The following is a 16635-nucleotide window of genomic DNA, read 5'->3' as shown; positions in this document are numbered from 1 at the left end:
AAGACTCATGTAGTTCCTCATTTCTCAGCCATCTGATGCTAAGGATTAGTCTCTTGGAACTTCTCTGCATTCCTCTACCCTATGAAAGTATATCTTGTTTCTAGTTTGTGCATATATACGGGGTTTCTGACACACTTGCACAGTGTAATGTCATAGAGTATGAGAAATATCTCAGACACTGTATCAGGTTAGACTTGGTGCAAGGCTTTAACTGGGTGTTAAACTCCCTAATCACAGTGACTAAGTTTAAAGAGACAGAATCAAAACTTACATTGTAAAAAATTGTCAGTCGCTAGCTTGGCCTAATTTACAGAGTGTTTCGCATACTGCACTGATAAAATATCTAACTGTGAGTGCATTGTGCATTTTTCCTTGCAAAGATGTGTAACTGGCTGCACAGTTCATCAGCAAACCAAAGGCATTCCAGTTTGCTCCTCCCCAGAAAATAATGCTTTTAGAATGGACCCAAGTGGTTTTCTCATTTCTGTTAAAGGGGCCTGGTTGGGGAACTTTAGATCAGGCAATTGCTGGAAAAATGCAAAATGCTGGAAATGCACAGCAGCTTGATCACCATCCGAAGGGAAAGTCATGTTAACATTTCAGATGTGACCTTAATGAAAGCTCAATTGTCAAATTCTTGTGTCTTGTTCCAGTATATATCGAACTTTCCATCAATATTTTATATTTTAAAAGCCACAAAAGGCTACAAAAAGATGGCTGCCTGAGGATCACCTGACTTCTCTTATAAATTGAAACACTCCCCTGTCTCAAGAGGGAACAAAAGTAATTTTCCAGACTCATATTGACTTGATACCTTTTCCTGAATCTGACTCAAACAGTAATTTCAAACTGAATGGGTTATTCAAATGCAGAAATACTGGCTGCCTCAAACTCTCAAGGTGTGAAAATCATCACACAGGATGTATAATCCATCCAGACATACACCTTATTTGGAAAAGGACTTAAGACATGTAACAGGTAACATGGTAAGTGAGCCATGTTTATTGCCTACTTTTACAAAGGCAAGAAGCTGTTCTGGAACGAAATCCATCAGATTCCACCAGGGATCCATCAAACCAGCTGCACATTAGTTAAACAGTTAAGGTAGTAAACAACCATACCCTGAAGGTGGGAAAAGGACTCTCCACCACCTGTTCCAACTTCAAGTTCTCTTTGAGAACCAACCTCCTGGAAAATCGACTGCAAGAGGCTTTGCAGCTTACTGAAAATCCTCTGCAGCACAAGACCTTCACTTCAACTAAAGCATCAATTAATCTGAGAAACTAGAGGCCTGCCACGAAAGACTGAGACAATCATACATTGTAATTGCATTGTTTTTCCCTCAGCTGTATGTAATCTTTGTGTGGGTGCATTGAGCGAGTGAGACGTCGTGTTTTAAACTTCCATGGCAAATATGTGATAATAAATAACCTTCCTTAATTTTAAATTCCCAAACACTTGCTGCTGGAAGTATTTAAGTTGGGATAAACACTCTAAGGGTAAAAAAACATGCACTCCTCACATACAAAACACATTGGGAAGAATTTTTAGTTTGGTGGGTGGGCACACACATGACCCGCTCAAGCGTTAAATAAAGCGTGTTGACGTTGGCCGAGCATACCAACATCAATACGCACTCTGCGCAATATTTCGTTAGGTGGGCGTGTGATGTAGACTGAGGCATGCCCGCTATTAATTAAGTTGCCAGTTAAGGCCCTTGAGACACCAATTGGCTCTGGCTTTACGTAGCCCGTGTGATATTTAGGCCGTTGCACGGGCAAAATGGGCAGGCAGGCAGGCCACATGTTTGCAAATCCTCATCCACGGGCGGAATAAGAGGGGTCAGTGGCCTTGACAAAGCAATTAGTAAGGAGTGCAGGATATCACTTGCTGCTGGTTGTTTCTGTGAACAGGACAGCTTCATTTCACTTCAGAACTGCATTCAGATATTTTAGAGGCTTCAGTTCAGGACTCAATTGTTGCTTTCCAGGCCCTGGGAGGATTCACACCGCATGGGGCCTTCCAGGTACCAGACAGCCTTCCCTTACCCTGGTAATGGGGATTGTGGTCTCTGCTGGAGGCACCTCCTCTGAGGAGGAAGAGAGGGTCAGAAGGGGGAGGATGCCAGGTATCCCAATGCAGCTTCCAGGGGAGCGACCTATGGGAGGACAGGTACAGGCACAAGGGGAACAGGGCCAGCAGGAAGCCCAAGGTGGAAGGGGCCACAGAAGATGCCAATATTCTGCTGCCAGGGTTTACTTGTGGTGATGCAGCTACCTCAATATGTCTGAGATGCAATGCCAAAGGAGGCTCCATCTCTAAAGGGAGACAGTGACCTCCATTTGTCAGAGGATCAGCCCTGAGATCAGCTCCAGCTGTGTGGGTGGACACCCCATGCCAGCGGCGTTGAAGGTCACGGTGGCCCTCAAATTGTATGCCTCTGGCTCTTTCCAGGGGTCGGTGGGTGATCTTTGCGGAGTGTCCCAATCAGCTGTCCGCAGTTGCGTCAAGCTGGTGACAGACACTCTGTTCAGGCGGGTATTGACTTTCATTCACTACCGTATGGACGAGGCCAGCCAGACAGAGTGAGCCAGAGGCTTTGCAGTGATTGCTGGGTTCCCCCGCATCCAGGGTGCAATCGACTGCACACATGTGGCCATCAAGGCGCCAACGAGTGAGCCCGGTGCCTTCGTCAACAGGAAGGGCTTCCACTCCATGAATGTGCAGAAAGTGTGTGATCACAAAATGCAGATTCTGCAAGTCTGTGCAAGGTACCCAGGCAGCTCCCATGATGCCTACATCCTGAGACACTCCCAGGTGCCGTGGCTCTTCAGTGCTCTAGCTCGACTGGATGGATGACTGTTGGGTGACAAGGGCTATCCCCTCAAAAGGTGACTCATGGCGTCTCTCCACCATCCAAGAACAGAGGCCGAGCAGTGGTACAATAGGATCCACGTATCCACAAGGGCGGTAGTAGGGAGAACCATCGGTCTGCTCAAGATGCACTTCCAACGCCTGGACCTTCCAGAAGCGCACTGCAATACCCCCCAGATTGTGTGTCACTGATAGTGGTTGCATGCTGCGCTCTCCATAATCTGGCGCTGGAAAAGGGGGACCCACTGGAGGAAGAAGATCTTGATGCAGCTGCAATAGATGATGAGTCCAGTAGTGAGTCCGAGGACGAGCACAGTGAGGAGAACACTGAGGGGAAGCAGACCTGGGTAACCCACAGGGATGCAGGATCACCCAGGACGCTTTGATCCAATGCTCCTTCAGCTAGGCTGCCAAATAAGAACCACCGCCACATGCCAGGGCTGCAGGCTCCATATTCGATCCCTGACAGGACCAGTTCCTTGGTCAACAACATAAACTATGTGCCTCATAGCCCCTCATAACATCATAGCCTACCCTGCACCTACAGAACAAATGAAGCATACAGAGGCCAATGGTACAAAATAACATATCATTTACTTGTGAATGTGAAGCATTGGAAAATTAACATGAACCTGTGTTTTCCATCACACCATTAGAAAAAGAAAAGAAAAATGGGGGAACCAAATATCACCCGTGATAAGGCTGTGTTGTGCTTAAGGTGCTTTGAGTTTTTGTTTGCAGGTGCTATGTCTTGATCCTCCCCCCTCGCTGGCATTGGAGGCAGACTGCTCACTCTGCTGTCGTGTTGGCCTTAATGACCTTGGAGGGCGTCCTCTGGTCCGTGGAGCCTGTGCTGGTCCCACCTGGGAGGGAGCGGCCAGGGCTGGCATCTCCCCAGTCGCCGCAGCCTCATCCGTTGCCACTGTCACTGGCAGAGGGGCGGAGGAGCTGCTGCCATCATCCGGAGCACCCTGAGAGGAGCCTGCAGAGACAACAGGCAGCTCGTGCACCAACGTCAGGTCAATTTGGACCTTCCTGCTCACCATTGATGGATGGGCACCTAGTTGGGATACTGGGTATCCAATCCATCTCCATCGCTGGCACTGACCAGCTGAGGTCATTGCCGGTGTGAGGGCTTGCAGGTCCAAGCGCATCCTCAGGAAGCCCTGATTGAGTCCCTGGTGCAGCCTCTCCATCAGAGTTGCCACTCTCTCCATGGAGGAGGCATTGTGCTCAGCCACGAGGGTCAATGCAGTGCTTATGCTCCACAAGGACCCCACAGTGGAGGCCATGGCACGCATTCCCTCATGTATCTCCGTCAGATCCTCCTGCACACCCTGCTGGGCATCCAGCATCTGCTGCCTCATGGACGACTCCAGAGGCACATCATCAGCCATCGACTGAGCATTATCATGGCCCCCAGCAGTCCTCCGACTGCCACCGTCCTGGGCACGCTCTGCCTCCGCCTACACCTCAAGCGAGTGTGAAGTGCCCTCACCAATGTGTACCGATAGACTACACGGTGATGTTGTGCCCATCGAGGTGCTGGTATCTGCGCTGGTGCCTGCTTGACAGAGAGGCTGTGACGTAGGCACCTGGTGAGCATGCTGGTCCTCGGGCGTCAGGGATGGACCTTCAGGCTCCTCATAACGAACGGCTGCTGTGAGCCTAAAAGGGGGAAGAAGGACATGTCATTAGTTTAAGTCATTAGACTGTCACTGTGCATGCCTGGCACCATCATGGTGCCCTCGTCTTTCGATTATCAATGGGGATTCCAGGTTCCAGGCTCACATCAAAATAGAGACAACACTGGAATGGTGGCAATAAGTAACATTCTCACCTCAGTGCACTGCACTCTTACCTTCCTCTGGCACCCCACCCTCACCGCAGCCGCTAGACCGAGGTGCATGTCGTCTCTGCAGCTCCAAAGCCTCCTGCTCATATCGCGTGGGGATGAGGAGGTGTGGGTGTCCCCCGCCAGTCCATGACTTCTCAGCATTGTGATGGGCTGTTTTCTCCTGAAAGGATAGAGGAGCATTGATTAGTCCGTTCTCTACCTGCAGCGCCACTGCAGCCTGACCAATCCCATCTGAGGAGCACCTCGCAGGGCTCAGCCGATTCGTGACCCTGGAGCTGCAAGGCAGTCAGTCCATGCAGCCAGGGCTCACCCCCTGGGCCAGCTCCTGCCTCATTGACGTTTGCCACTCACACTTTAACACCTCTGAGATCCACAGGGGGATGTGAAGCTCTTAACTGTTCTGCAAAGTGACCCATGCTAACACATTACCCACCCTTCCGGATTGCAACGGATTGTTGAAGTGCTTCCGGCACTGGACCCATGTGCGCCTCATCACGTCGTGGCTGCTGACCCTGGATGCCACCTCTTCCCAGGCCTTTTTGGTGAAATGGGGGGCTTACTCCTTCTGTCCCAGGGGACAAGGGTTTCTCTCCTCACTGCCACCTCCTCCAGGAGGGCTGCGAGGCACTCGTCTGAAGAACACGGGGCCAACTGCCCCGCCGGCCTGCCCTCCCGCCTGCCGTGTCCACTCACTACAGTTTCCATTGGCAACATTTCCACGTCCTTTGGTGGCAGCTTTCCAGAGGCTACCAAGGCCGCATTTGAATCGGCCGCCGGGTTGCCATTGGACATCCACCCACCCCTTTGTGCTCATTCCCAGGCGCATATCACGTTGGACGGGCCTTAATTGGCCTGCCCGCGTAAAATTGCGGAGTGCTGCCGATCGTGGGCAGCCCCCGCCAATCCTGCACGCCAAGGGTAAAATTCGGCCCATTGATCATAGGCAGTAAGAAAACTCATAAAATCTGTCCATGACACACTATAAAACATGAACAATGTTAACATGCCTTTCTCTTTTAAATGCTGATCTACCTGCTGTGAATTGCATTATTTCAGATTTTTTCAAATTTCCAGCATTCCAACACTCATGGTTTACTTTTTATCTGTGTCTAGGGGGTGGGAAATAGCAGGAACAACATACTCTCAATAGCTAAAAGCATGTTGGCAGCTGGGGCCAATTGTCATTCCAGCAGAAACTGTGTCTGCAGCTCTGCATATATAAGTCTTTTTAAGGGTTTATACCAGATTCTGCTAAGTGTTTTAAAACTGGTGAAGGGAGATGTGATTATTTGCACAATAAATTTGTTGTGTCCTGGATCAGACTGAGCACAGCTTTGTTCACAAAACTGCTGAAGAGGTTTGCAAGTAATTTTACCAGATAGAAAAGCTTCTTTAATATACAATGCCATTTATTGTTGAACTTAAGTTGGGTATTTGTAAACCATTTTTAATCCTGATACATGCGCTGGTCTATCAAGCTGTGCCTTTCCATAGTGTTTTTATAAAACCACAGAACATTGGTATATATGAAATGCAAATCTGGTCACTCCGTAAAGGTAGACATGCAGACTGAAAGGCCCCTGATTCAATCAGCTGTTGGCGCTGATCTCAGCTGGAGTAATAATAGAGGGCCTCCAATTAACCTCTGTCTCCTTCTCAGTCCAGGGACACTGTCATCCAGGTTCCCATTCCTGATCACTTTCCAGTGATCTCTGTAAGCCTGTGAGGACAGCCCGCCTATGATGCCCTGACAGTCAAATAGCCAATTAATATACTGTCAGGGTTCACACATGAAGAATGACAGAATGTGAATTCCCAGTATCTGTGAAATTGTGTCCAGCAAGGAAGCAAAGAAAACTGGGAAAAATAAATAAACCTGGCAATCTTGCTGATTTACACTAATCTAATATGCATTCTGATATTCTTTTAATACAAGTTAAAATGTGTATAATTTATTCAAAATATTCCAAAAAACCATGCAAACCTCTAGGAAAAGAGATTTTAAGGTGATAGTTATTGCTTTAGACAGGGAGTTTACTCTAGTCTCGAATATGAGTCTGCCAACAGGTTTATGCCTCCTGCTGCATTGAATGTAGGGAGATCATCCTCCAAATTTTCTCTATAACAATTGGGCCTCCCAATTTTGCATTGAAGCAGGCAGCTCCATCAGAGATCACTAGCCAAGATACATGTTTACAACAAGAGGAGAGCATTAATGAAATCACGTTACCTGTCTTGAGACTCACCGAAAGACTTGTAATAGATGGTGAGCTGATGAGAGGCAGAAGACAATTTTTGGCTATGCAGAGCAGTCAGTGTTGCAGCGTGTTACCCATTTGAGACTGATTGTTCGGCTGCTGAACAAATGACAGGTTCAGATGGAGCATACCAACTTTATCTCCAAGGGATGTTTTCAGTCAGGTTACTTAAAAATCTCTGTAATAACACCAATACCTAATACCTAATACCTTGAAATTAATTTTAAGGAACTGGGATATTCTTTCCCTTTTTCCTCCTCATGAAGGTATGTTCTCTCTCTGCAATAGGAACTGACACTTTAACAAAAACATGCTTTATGCCAAATAATAATTTTTAATCCAATGGCTGGAAAACTGAACTGAACTTTTAAAACACAGACTTTTTAAAACACAGACTAAAAGTATGACTTGAGCTCAGAACAAAGACGGCTGCCCGATTTGCATCACTGAGCCTTCCACAACCTAATCCACAGGTATATAGCCGTGCAGTAACAGGAATTTGCATAGTGTAAACCTTTGATCTCAGCAATCTGTGAAATGTGATTTGTTTCAAGACCCCAGAATTGAACTTGATCTCACATTAAATCCAAAGCCCACCAAAGACCTTGTATCTGTTGACAATAGCATAGCCAGGGCATTACCGCAAGATGCTAGCAAACACACAGACCACCTTGATGACACCTAACAGGGATTTAGAAGGCAAAGGTCAGAAGGCACCAAGTTTTGAAACTACGCCTTCCTTAAGCCAGACCCTCAGTACCAAAAGACATTTAATTATAATTGTGCCTCATCCAAAGATGGTGACAAGAAGAGTCGAACTTAAACAGAGCAAAGCTGTAACAGTATGAGATTGATAAGTGAATGTTTGAAGATGAATGTGTGTGTAAGATTTGTTTTATTACAACCTTATAATGAAATGTTCCTGGATTCAGATTTGATTTGAATGAGCCTTGGTGAATTCCTGCAGTGCATTTTGTAGTTGGTACACACTGATGCTATTGTGTGTCAGTGGTGGAGGGAGTGAATGTTTGTGAATGGCATGCCAATCAAGCAGGCTGCTTTGTCCTGCATCGTGTCAAGCTTCTTGAGTGTTGTGGGAGCTGCAATCGTCCAGGCAAGTGGGGAATATTCCATCACACTCCTGACTTGTGCCTTGCAGATGGTAAACAGGCTTTGGGGAGTCAGGAGGTGAGTTACTCGCCGCAGGATTCCTAGCCTCTGACCTGCTCTTGTAGCCACAGTATTTATATGACTAGTCCAGTTCAGTTTCTGGTCAATAGTAACCCCCAGGATGTTGATAGTGGGAGATTCAGTGATGGTAATGTCATTGAATGTCATGGGGTGATGGTTGGACATGATCATTGCCTGGCACTTGTGTGGCACGAATGTTACTTTCCACTTGTCAGCCCAAGCCTAGATATTGTCCAGGTCTTGCTGCATTTGGACATGGACTGCTTCAGTATCTGGGGAGTCACGAATGGTGCTGAACATTGTGCAATCATCAGCAAAAATCCCCACTCTGACCTTATGATGGAAGGAAGGTCATTGATGAAACAGTTGAAGATGGTTGGGCCTAGGACACTACCATGAGGAACTCCTGCAGTGATGTCCTGGAGCTGAGATGACTGACCTCCAACAACCACAACCATCTTCCTTTGTGCTAAATATGACCCCAACCAATGGAGAGTTTTCCCCCTGATTCCCATTGACTCCAATTTTGCTAGAGCTCCTTGATGCCACACTCAGTCAAATGCAGCCTTGATGTCAAGGGCAGTCACTCTCACCTCAGCGCGGGAGTTCAGCTCTTTTGTCCATGTTAGAACCAAGGCTGTAATGAAGTCAAGAGCTGAGTGCCCTGGCGGAACCCAAACTGGTCATCAATGAGCAGGTTATTGCTAAGCAAGTGCCGCTTGATAGCACTGTTGATGACCCCTTCCATTACTTTACTGATGATGGAGAGTAGACTGATGGGGATGGTAATTGGCCAGATTGGATTTGTCCTACTTTTTGTGTACTGGACATACCTGGGCAATTTTCCACATAGCCGGGTAGATGCCAGTGTTCTAGTTGTACTGCAACAGCTTGGCTAGGAGCACGGCAAGTTCTGGAGCACAAGATTGGTGAGTAAATCCTGGTGAGTTTTTTTTTCAATCTATTAAAGTAATTCATTGCTTAATATTGAGGCAGGAGCTTAAAAAAAAGTATAGAGTAGTACTGTACAAGTATAATTAGTCAAGAAACAAGGTTCCTAGCTAACATAAATAAGGCCCCGAGCTTGCGTATTTTTTAAGGGAGTAACTAGCTTAATCGTGAGGGACGTCATGGCAGGAGAACTCAGTCTCGTGACATGCTCCTACTGCAGGATGTGGGAAATGAGGGACCCTTCAGCGTCCCTGGTGACCATGTGTGTGGAAGGTGTGTCCAAATGCAGCTTCTAGCTAACCGGATTTCAGAGCTGGAGCTGCAGGTGGACTCATTGTGGAGCATCTGCGATGCTGAGCAAGTCGTGGATAGCACATTTAGTGAGGCGGGCACACTGCAGGTGAAGATTACACAGGCAGAAAGGGAATGGGTGACCATCAGGAACAGTAAAAGACTCAGGAAGGTAGTGCAGGAGTCCCCTGTGGTCATCCCCCTCTCTAACAGATATACCGCTTTGGATACTGTTGGGGGGGATGGCCTCTCAGGGGGAAGCAGCAACAGCCAAGTTCACGGCACCGTGGGTGGCTCTGCTGCTCAGAGGGGTGGGAGGAAAAGAAGTGGCAGGGCTATAGTGATAGGGGATTCAATAGTTAGGGGCACAGACAGACACTTCTGTGGCCGCAAACGTGAATCAAGGATGGTATGTTGCCTCCCTGGTGCCAGGGTCCAGGATGTCACGGAGCGGCTGCAGGACATTCTGGGGAGGGAAGGTAAACAGCCAGTGGTCGTGGGACACATTGGTACCAACGACATAGGTAAACTAAGGGATGAGGACCTGCAAGCTCAGTACAGGAAGTTAGGAGATAAATTCAAATGCAGGACCTCAAATGTAGTAATCTCAGGATTACTCCCAGTTCCACGTGCTAGCGAGAGCAGGAATAAGAGGATAGACCACTGAACACGTGGCTGGAGAGATGGTGTGGCCGGGAGGGGTTCAGATTCTTGAGGCACTGGGACCGGTTCTGGGGAAGGTGGGACCGGTACAAACTGGACGGGCTGCACCCAGGCAGAGCTGGGACCAGTGTCCTTGCGGGGGCTTTTGCTAGTTCTGTTGTGGAGTATTTAAACTAGTGTGGCAGGGGGATGGGACCCCAGGAGTAGGATCAGATAGGTCAGATTCAGATCAGAAAAATGGAGGTAGAACATTAGCTAGGGACGTTGTGATAGACATGGAGTTACAGGAGAAGCAAAGTTTACAAACTGTTCAGCAAGGGAAATTGACGGGGTTAAACTGTTTATACTTCAATGCAAGGAGTATTACACACAAGGTAGATGAGTTATGGGCACAGGTAGACATTTGGCAGCAGAACGTCATTGTTTTAACGGAGACCTGGCTAAAGGAGGGACAAAACTGGCAGCTTAATATCCCTGGTTATAGAGTCTTCAGACACGATAGAGTAGGAGATAAAAAAGGAGGGGGGTAGCACTACTGGTTAAAGAATCAATTCCAGTTGTGAGAAGGGATGATATACTAAATGGGTCAACAAACAAGGCTTTATGGATTGAGCTTAGAAGTAAAAAAGGGGCAGTCACACTACTGGGAGTATACTACAGACCCCCAAATAGTGAAAGGGAGATAGAAGAACAAATATGTAGGCAAATTTCTGCTTGTAAGAACAAGAGGGCAATAATAGTAGGAAACTTCAACTATCCTAATATCAACTGGGAGTCAAACAATATAAGGGGCACTGAGGGAGAAAAATTCATGCAGTGTGTCCAGGAAAATTTTTTCAACCAATTAGTGACAAATCCAACGAGAAGCAATGCAATTCTAGACCTAGTCTTGGGGAGCGAAGAAGGGCAAGTAGGTGAAGTGACAGTTGGCGACCATATCGGGGACAGTGATCACAATTCAGTTAGATTTAGCATTACCGTGGAAAAGACAGAGATAAGGCAGGAGTAAAAGTCTTGAACTGGGGGAAGGCAAATTTTGCAGAAATGAGAAGGGACTTGGCTGAGGTGGACTGGACAGCACTGCTGGAGGATAAAACAGTGGAAAACCAGTGGAAAGCACTAAAAAGCGAGATCCTAATTGTACAAAGTAGACATGTCCCCTACAAAAATAAGAGTGGTACTGCCAAATCTAGACCCCCCCTGGTTGTCTAGAGTAATACAGGGGCAGATCAAACAGAAAAAGAAAGCGAACGATAGGCACAAAGAACTAAGCACTATGCCTAGACGAATATAGGAAGTGCAGGGACGAAGTAAAAAAGGAAATAAGGAAATCAAAGAGAGGGTATGAAAAAAGATTAGCAAGTAAAGTTAAAGATAACCCAAAAGATGTTTTACCGATGCATTAATGCTAAAAGGTTAGTTAAGGAAAAAGTGGGACCTATCAGAGATGAAGATGGAAACTTGTGTGTAGATGCAGAGGCTGTGGGAAGGGTTTTGAATGAATATTTTGTCTCCGTGTTTACAAAGGAAAGGGAGGATGTAGATATGGTAGTCCAGGGGGAACACTGAGATATTGGATGGGATAGTCATAAAGAGAGAGGAAGTACTCGAAGGGTTGAAATCCTTGAAAGTTGATAAGTCACCAGGGCCAGATGGATTGTTTCCGAGGCTGCTGAAGGAAGTCAGGGAGGAGATAGCAGATGCTCTGAGGATGATTTTCCAATCTTCACTAGATAGAGGGGAGGTACCAGAGGACTGGAGAAATGCAAACGTAGTTCCATTGTTTAAAAAGGGATCAAAGGAAATGCCAAACAATTATAGGCCAGTTAGTCTTATATCGGTGGTGAGCAAATTACTAGAATCAATCCTGAGAGATAGGATTAACTGTCACATGGAAAGGCATGGACTAGTCAGGGATGGTCAGCATGGATGTGTTAAAGGAAGGTCTTGCCTCACAAATTTGATTGAATTCTTTGAGGAAGTGACAAGAATGGTTGATGAAGGTAGTGCAGTGGACGTTGTGTACATGGATCTTAGCAAGGCATTTGACAAGGTTCCACATGGCAGATTGGTCAGGAAAGTAAATGCCCATGGGATTCAGGGTAATGTGGCAAACTGGATAAAAGGTTGGCTTTGTAACAGGAACAAAGGGTAATGGTTGATGGATGCCCTTGCGAATGGAAAGTTGTCTCAAGTGGTGTTCCACAGGGCTCGGTGTTGGGACCCTTGCTGTTTGTGTTATATATTAATGATTTGGATGTGGGGGGCATGATTGGGGAATTTGCAGATGACATAAAGATTGGCCGAGTAGTGGAAAGTGTAGAGGATAGCCATAATCTCTAAAACGATATAGATGGGCTGGTGGAGTGGGCGGTAAAGTGGCAGATGGATTTTAATATAGAGAAGTGTGAGGTCATACATTTAGGGAGGTCAAACAGTTACAGGGATTACACAATAAATGGGAATATACTCAGAGGGGTAGATGAAGTGAGAGATCTTGGCGTACAAATACACAGGTCCTTGAAGGCAGCAGTTCAAGTAGACAAGGTTGTAAAGAAGGCATATGGAATTCTCTCCTTCATTGGCAGAGGTATAGAATATAAAAGTAAGGATATAATGTTGGAATTGTATAAAACACTGGTGAGGCCGCAACTGGAGTATTGTGTGCAGTTCTGGTCACCACATTACAGGAAGGACGTAATAGCTCTGGAGAGAATGCAGAGGAGGTTTACAATAATGTTGCCAGAGTTAGAAAAGTGTAGTTACGAGGAGAGACTGGATAGGTTGGGGTTATTTTCCTTAGAACAAAGAAGGCTGAGAGGTGACTTGATTGAGGTGTACAAAATTATGAGGGGACTAGATAGAGTGGACAGGATAAAATTGTTTCCCTTGGTGGAGAATTCTAGAACCAGGGGATATAGATTCAAGACAAGTGGCAGAAGGTGTAGGGGGGACATGAGGAAGAACTTTTTCATGTAGAGGGTAGTGGGTGTCTGGAATTCACTGCCCAAGTTGGTGGTAGAGGCAGAAACTCTAAACTCTTTTAAAAAAGTACCTGGATCTGCACCTTAAGTGCTGTAAGCTGCAGGGCTATGGGCCGGGTGCAGGAAGGTGGGATTAGAAAGGGCACCTGGGTGTCCTCGGGCTGGCATGGACAAGATGGGCCGAATGGCCTCCTTCCGTGCTGTAACTTTTCTATGGTTCTAAGTCTTCAATACTATTGCCAGAATATTGTCAGGGCCCATAGCCTTTGCAATGTCCAGTGCCTTTAGCCGTTTCTCGATATCATGTGGAATGAATCAAATTGGCTGAAGACTGGTGTCTGTGATGCTGGGGATCTCCTGAGGAGGCCAAGATGGATTATCCGCTCGGCACTTCTGGCTGAAGATTGTAGCAAATGCTTCAGCCTTATCTTTTGCACTAATGTGCTGGGCTCCTCCATCATTGAGGATGGGGATATTTGTGGAGCCTCCTCCTCCAGTGAGTTGTTTAATTGTCCTCTACCATTCATGACTGGATCTGGCATGACTGCAGAGCTTAGATCTGATCCGTTGATTGTGGGATCGCTTAGCTATGTCTATCATTTGCTGCTTATGCTGTTTGGCACACAAGTTGTCTTGTGTTATAGCTTCACCAGGTTGACACCTCATTTTTAGGTGTGCCTGGTGCTGCTCCTGGCATGCCCTCCTGCACTCTCCATTGAAACAGGGTTGATCTGGGGGATATGCCAGGCCATGAGGTTACTGATTGTGTTCGAGTACAATTCTGCTGCTGATGATGGCTCACAGCGTCTCATGGATGCCCAGTCTTGACTTGCTAGATCTGTTTGAAATCTAACCCATTTAGCACGGTGGTAGTACCACACAACACAATGGAGGGTATACTCAATGTGAAGGCAAGACTTCATCTCCACAACGCCTGTGCAATGGTCTCGCATACCAATACTATCATGGACAGATGCATCTGTTGCAGGCAGGTTGGTGAGGATGAGGTCAAGTACGTTTTTCCCTCTTGTTGATTCCCTCACTACCTGCCACAGACCCAGTTTCGCAGCTATGTCATTTAGGACTTGGCCAGCTCAGTCAGTAGTGGTGCTACCAAGCCACTCTTGGTGAAGGACATTGAAGTCCCCCCACCCAGAGTACATTCTGCGTCCTTGCCATCCTCAGTGCTTCCTCCAAATAGTGTCCAACATGGAGGAGCACTGAGTCATCAGCTGAGGGAGGGTGGTACATGGTAATCAGCAGGAGGATTCCTTGCCAATGTTTGATCTGATGCCATGAGACTTCATGGGGTCCAGAGTCGATGTTGAGGACTCCCAAGGGAACTCCCTCCCTAATTCCGCCTAATTCAGCTTGAAGCCAGCTGAGTCACCAAACCACAGATTGATATCCCTTTCATTTCTTTGGACTCTAATTTGATTAATCTATCCTTCCTACTCCGTAATCAATATTTGTGTTTGTGTGTGTGTGTGTGTGTGTGTGTGTACTTAGATTGGTTTAAGAATAATAAAGCTAACCTCTTTCTTCGTTAAACTCAAGAAAATCTTTGGTTCTTTATGATCACAGCGCATAAACAGTTAAAACACTCACTGAATTGGTAAGCATATCCTTTTCAAAAACACCCTTTTGCGGTCAAACAAGGAGAGGAACAGACAGGAACCATTCAATTCATTCTCACCTGATTGTAACAACACAAATATGTGTTACTCCAATTTGAACATTGACAATGAACATGATAGGCTAGCCATGGCCTGTCCTCACACATATTCACTTCCTGTACAGCAATCGGGAGCAGAAACCCTCACCAACTTTCCCATCCTTAACCCAAGGGTATTTTAGATAGTTTGTAGCATTCCTGCCACTGGTCAGACTGAGTTCAATTGACTCAACACAATCCGAGGATCAAATTTGGGACTAGGAACAGAGTTAAGTCACAATCAATGTCAGCATTAATCAGTGGTATTATGTACTTGAGTCTCAAATGTGCAAGGTAACTAATTGTTCTTTTTTATTGCCATACTCAGGAAATCATTAAATTAATCAATTGCTAAATATGTGTCCAAATTCAGTGTTAACTTTTTTTTTACTTCTTATTTGTAGGTGATTGTGTTGGCTACCAGACTATTAAATCCACTTGATGTAACTCAGCTCATCTTTGCAACTGACAGACTGCATCCTGATATTGGAGTGTAACAATTACATTATTGCTGACCAGAAACTTGAACTATCCTGGGTGTAAATGACAGAAATCCATGACTTCTCATCATTCAAGAGAACAGCAGATAACTAATGCCCAAAGAGTACAAATATGAGGAAGAGGTGGTTAAATGCCTGGCTGTTAATGTGCCTATTGGTGTCTGATTGTAAACTGAAGCCCACTCAATCTACAACTAGCACAATGTTTTTGGAGAGCATTAATGTGATTGTCCTTGCTGCCCCCCCCCACCCCCAGTTTTTTCTATATCACTAACTGTGCAACTTTTCTAATTTGCCCACGGAAGCATGCCCCTTAAGCTGATTTATTTAAGAATTGAACTGAACTGTGCAGCCATGTGGATAACACTGAAAATGTGTTCGCTAAAAATAACACTGGTTTATATTATGTCAGTAATTCTACTGGTACAGAATTTCCCTGTACTGAACTGAAAACTATTTCCTAATAAACCTCCAGTGATTATGTTGGAAAGCATTGGCAACCTTTTATAATCACACATCAAGGAAATGAAACATATTGATGATCACAGTTATCTTCCTTTCAATTGTTTTCTCCCATTAAAACTCCTTAACTTCTCAAACTCCAAACTTGTTAAGAGAGCATGAGCAAAGACACAAGTAGAAGTCACCAAACCATACATATAAAATAGCATATTTAACTCTTCCCCCTGCCCCCCGCAAAATTGTTCAATGCAGTACAGTGTCATTGAATTAAGTAGGCAATGGCATTTGTGAGGTTGATCCCCAAGGTTGTTTCTTACACTTCTTTCTCTCCAAGGTCCGTTTTAGATTTTGTATCATTTTAAACTCCTTTAAATTGACAAAAACTTCTGCCCATTCAACTAATTTTTGCATTAAAACATTAGAATTAAGATTTTGAATTAAGCAACATAAGAGGAAATTGGTGCTAAAAAATCAGATCATTTGAATTAATCAGTTTTGAATTAAGAACTTATTTCCAATTACATCTAATGTCATCAACTTTACTGGATTTTTAAAAAATTTAGTTGTGGTTGACCTTTGTTTCTATAAATAACTTGACATTGGTGCTTTTTGTGCCAAATATTAAAATACGTGTAGGAACTGGATGGATTTCAACATCCTGAAGTAAGGTAGAAGTTAGGGAACATGAAATCTGATAGGTATGTCCTTTGGGGGTCAGCTGTAGACATTGTTTCATTCAAATCCCTATTTTCACTGGCTTCTGTGCATCTTCCTCTGACCAGAGGATGTGCAACATACTGTTCTACACCACTGCACATTTCTACCAGTTAGGAAATTCTCCCCCAACGTGGGGGAGTCAAACTCATTACCTCCTGAGAAAAGGTCACTA

At 45.5% G+C, this 16635-nt stretch overlaps 1 protein-coding gene across 1 annotated transcript in view; it reads left to right on the top strand.

Annotated features, from left to right (window-relative positions):
* Window positions 1-15774, top strand: part of scfd2 (sec1 family domain containing 2) — a 361104-nt gene extending 345330 nt beyond the window's left edge. Inside the window, exon 9 of the mRNA XM_078547836.1 lies at window positions 15189-15774. Coding sequence (XP_078403962.1) covers window positions 15189-15281 — 93 coding nt within the window. The 3' untranslated portion in view covers window positions 15282-15774. The remainder of the gene's footprint in view (window positions 1-15188) is intronic.
* Window positions 15775-16635: the final 861 nt, after the last annotated feature.

This window comes from Cetorhinus maximus, chromosome 1, assembly GCF_964194155.1.
Source record: "Cetorhinus maximus chromosome 1, sCetMax3.hap1.1, whole genome shotgun sequence".
NCBI lineage: Eukaryota > Metazoa > Chordata > Chondrichthyes > Lamniformes > Cetorhinidae > Cetorhinus > Cetorhinus maximus.
This window is presented reverse-complemented; position numbering and strand designations above follow the sequence as displayed.